The sequence below is a fragment of the Phaseolus vulgaris genome, chromosome 5 (genome assembly GCF_051622355.1).
Source record: "Phaseolus vulgaris cultivar YP4 chromosome 5, ASM5162235v1, whole genome shotgun sequence".
Lineage (NCBI taxonomy): Eukaryota > Viridiplantae > Streptophyta > Magnoliopsida > Fabales > Fabaceae > Phaseolus > Phaseolus vulgaris.
In genome coordinates, this window is record NC_143502.1 from 37658203 (window position 1) to 37662228 (window position 4026).

Here is a 4026-nt window from a genome sequence, read left to right on the forward strand (position 1 = left end):
AGTTTCTCATTTTTTAAAAAATATTCAATGTATAATTCAAACAAAACTTTTTTTCTTCCCAAATCCTTTTATCTTAAATTACTTTTTAAACAATCAATTACCTTGTATAAGTTCTTTAAGAAGATTTAAAAATGTTTAACTCATCAAAATAAACAACAATTATAAAAAAAAAAATCTGTTTTTAGATTCCCCCACCCCCAAAATCCTTCTTAAAATCCATTTGATAAACTGTTAACAAAAGAAAGTTCTTTATTGCATCTGGGGTGATTACAATTACAGCAATAATTGGATGAAACATTTTGCATCTCACACGCCTTTATAGAACTACTTGTTATTGAACTGCAAAACACAAGCAGTGCTGTTAATTAACAAAGCAGGAAAAATGTCACAATGGTGAAGCTAAAGGTGGTAATTAGTTGATTCTATGCATCAGCACACGCTTAGGGAGCAAAGCCTTTCTTCAAAGTTTGAATGGTGGCAACATTAGTCTTGAAGGCCAAAGCCAAGACATTGTCATCAATGGTGGTGTTAAAGAGAGTGCTAGGAATTGACACAGTCCCAGCACTGGCACTTCCAAAGGCAGATATAGCCACTGCAGGCTTCTGGGTATCCGAATTGTATTGGAAGTGCACGAGACCCTTTGGGAACACAAACACGTCTCCTGTTTGTAGTGTCTGAGTGAAGAGCTTATTGGTTGTGTCCACAAACCCCACTTGAAGGGAGCCCTGAACGGTGAAGAGTAGCTCTGCAGAACGAGGGTGTGTGTGTGGAGGGTTGATGCTGCCACCTGGGAATTCAAGGACTGCATATGAGACACTTTGTCCATCAAGAGCAGGAAATTCTGCCTTGCTTGCCTTCTGCACTTTGAAAGCCGAGAGAGTGTTGGGTGAAAATATGGAACGGAAGCCTGTGAAGGTGAAGAAGTTGCCATCAAGTGTGGTGTTGGGAGGGACTATGAAGTCAGTGAGGATGTCAGGGTCACCCGCAGATGATATCTGCATGATGGTGAAAACAGATATGATCAGTGTGAGTACTTTAAAGGTGGTGGAAGACATGGTTATTATTACTATCAGAGGTTAGAAGTTTGAGTAGAGGAAAACTTGAAGAAGGTGTGTTTCAAGTTTCATGAACATTTATATTTATAGGGATTTCTACCCTGTGTGTTGGTCGTTTGTATCATAGCAACTATGAAGTTTTCAAAGCAGTTAACCTCTATAGAGGTCTGCAATTATTGGGGACGTAGGCAACAAGAATGTTTGCATGAGTAGCTCTTCAATGCCCAATTCCAATCAAATAGAGACAAAGTTACTTGTAGTTTTTCTTTTGTTTGAACCTATGAAAATGGATAATTGCTCTATATGTAGAGTGGTTGTGATATCCTTGAGAAACATCACAGAATAACAGATCCAGCTTTAATCTTCACTTTCTTGATTAAAAACAACAGAATAATACAAAAGGAGGACTCTAAGTTCATCGCAGTATACTATTTGGGTAGAATAATTAAAAGAATGTTATACTCTTTATCCAAAAAAAGAAGAGAGTATATTCTACTTGCTTTTAGCTGTTGTTAAATTTTGCAGACGGCCAAAATGAAAACAAGAATGAGCTTAGTAAACATCATCCAGCTGCATATTAGGTATCACTCATTGCAGCAGCTAATACTTACAAATTAACCCCACTAAATTCATTCCGTCAGTTTTTTTAGTGCAAATTGTCAATAACTCGATACAGAAATGCTATAATGTGCCTGATGAGAAAACCAAGTGCAGGAATGTAACTTGTAAAAATCGTTGAAATGAGAAGGTTGCATGTTATATTACAAAACATCTCTTGCAAAATTTCTCTCATGTCCTTTTCCCATTGATAAGTGCCTAATTTCAGTTTTTTTAATATATTTTTTATGATCTTTATTTGAATAAGAGTATTTTATTTCCAAAATTGGTGTTAATTGCAAGTTTCTAGGAAAAAATGGAGATTTGGATTAAAAAAGGATGATCTAAGCTAAAAAGAGAAAGTTGGACGGTCTCATAATGCATAAAAGCGTCGAAAAAGTCAACTTTGCAACAAGAATTCTCGCTCAAGCGAGAATGTTCCAGTAACATTTTCGGAAATCACCACCCTTCTCACTCAAGCGAGATATTCTCGCTAAAGCGAGGATGCGTTATACAGATTGAGCCTTTTTTTATGTTTTATCACTTAGCCCATTAGCGCGATGTAGGAAGTCACTTAACCCTTGTAAATTAGGTTAAATGAGAGCTAAAGGAACAACCTTAAGGTGCTAGATTAAGAGGAAAACACCATAAAGTGAATTGTAACCCAATTAGGAGAATGAAAGGTACTATGTGTGGCTAATTCTACCCTTTAGGTTTGGGAGTAATATGCCCGAACTCGTATGTATTGAGATGATATTTAATATGATATAATATTTTGTTCTTGATTGATTATTGGTATTGTTGTTTTACTTCTAAATTTTCATGACAAATTGAGAATCTTAAATATGACAGAAAGGTATTTTTAGGGTTCTGACCTAAACAACAATACTTAACATATTTGAGTGCTAAAAATAGACTTGAAATGTTAATTGTCATTAACGTCCGGATGTGATTTTAAGTTATTTTTATAAATATGCGAGAAATTGATATTTAGGATACATTCTTAAGAATTTTATATGCGAGACATCGATATAAATGAACTTTTTATGAGCATCAATTTCAATCAAAGAACTTAAAGTTGACATGCTAATCAAAATACATGAGAGTGAGAGAGATAAAACCTAATCCCTATTTTTCCACTTGAAGCAATCAATTCTTTGTCTGTTTTCTTATTGATCATTGCCAACACAATCAATTCAACACTCTTTTTATTATTTTGTTTTATATTTAGTGATTATTGTACTTGATAATTCACTGTTCCTTGTGGGATTGATATCCGTCCTTAAGGACAAATTATTACTTCTGACAACGTTGTGCACTTGTCCTAGAAAGTCATCACTGATCAAAGATAATTTTTGTTCAATTTTGTTTTCATACATAACTTATTAATTTGGTGTTTATCAATTTATATTCTCTCATTGAACATTGACTTAATTTCTTTCTGAGTCGTTCAGGTTCATAGTCAAACCTATTATTTAGGGTATTAAGATGATTCTTGATAAACCTTTTCTTATTCCTCAACTCGAGACTGGGGGACTGTGAGTCGTCCAGATTCATGGACGGATTGATCATCGGTAGCCTCAGTCATATAGCGAGTCTTAATTGATCATCTTAACTACGAATGCCTTAACTATCACTGCCTATTAATGGGGAATGTAGGCACTACCATTTATGATCTGATACAATTCAAGCGTTAAAAAATATCATTAATAGCCCATTAATATAGCTGACAATCAGGATTGATGGCCAGAATATAAGGAGAAATAAAGGTAATGTATCCAGACAATAACAAGGGCAATTACATCCTTAAGAACAAGAAAGATGATTGTATAAAGGGGTAAGAGGATGAAACCGAGACAAAAAAAAAAAAAATGATGAGTGACTGGCCTAGGCACCTAAGATTCTTATAGTAGATCATTTTGGTATCCACCGTGGTGCCCGTAAAATCTTTCCTATCTCCACAAGAGAGTCGTGGGAGAGCTTTTGCTTGGTTCCAACACCATCTTTATAGAAACATGAGGAGTAGAAGATAAACACTACAACAGGAGGAAGTTGCCCACACTCCCACAATGCAGAAGATATTACAAACCATACGACAATTATAACAGGATAACGAGGAGGCAAGAAGGAGAGCGGAAAAGGCTAGAGGAGAGCAGGAGCGATTGTGAGAGGAAGCAAATATGTCCCGTCATTTCATGGAAGAAAATTTAAAAGCTCATGAGGAGTTGTAAAAAGTTAGTGAGGAATTGCAGACTTCAGTCCGAAAGCATATGACACAACATGGACATCATTTCCAATTCACCCTCTAGCTGATCCACAACCTTTAACGCATAACATTATAGATGAACATGTGTCGTCCAGTTTCATGGTACCG

The 4026-nt window shown here is 35.7% G+C and overlaps 1 protein-coding gene across 1 annotated transcript; it reads right to left on the bottom strand.

Annotated features, from left to right (window-relative positions):
* Positions 1–233: 233 nt before the first annotated feature.
* On the bottom strand, positions 234–1130 carry LOC137834521 (germin-like protein 9-3). The gene has a single exon (XM_068642549.2). It carries the CDS (start codon positions 1053–1055, stop codon positions 441–443), a length of 615 nt encoding a protein of 204 aa, XP_068498650.1. The 5' UTR covers positions 1056–1130; the 3' UTR covers positions 234–440.
* Between the last annotated feature and the right edge of the window lie 2896 nt (positions 1131–4026).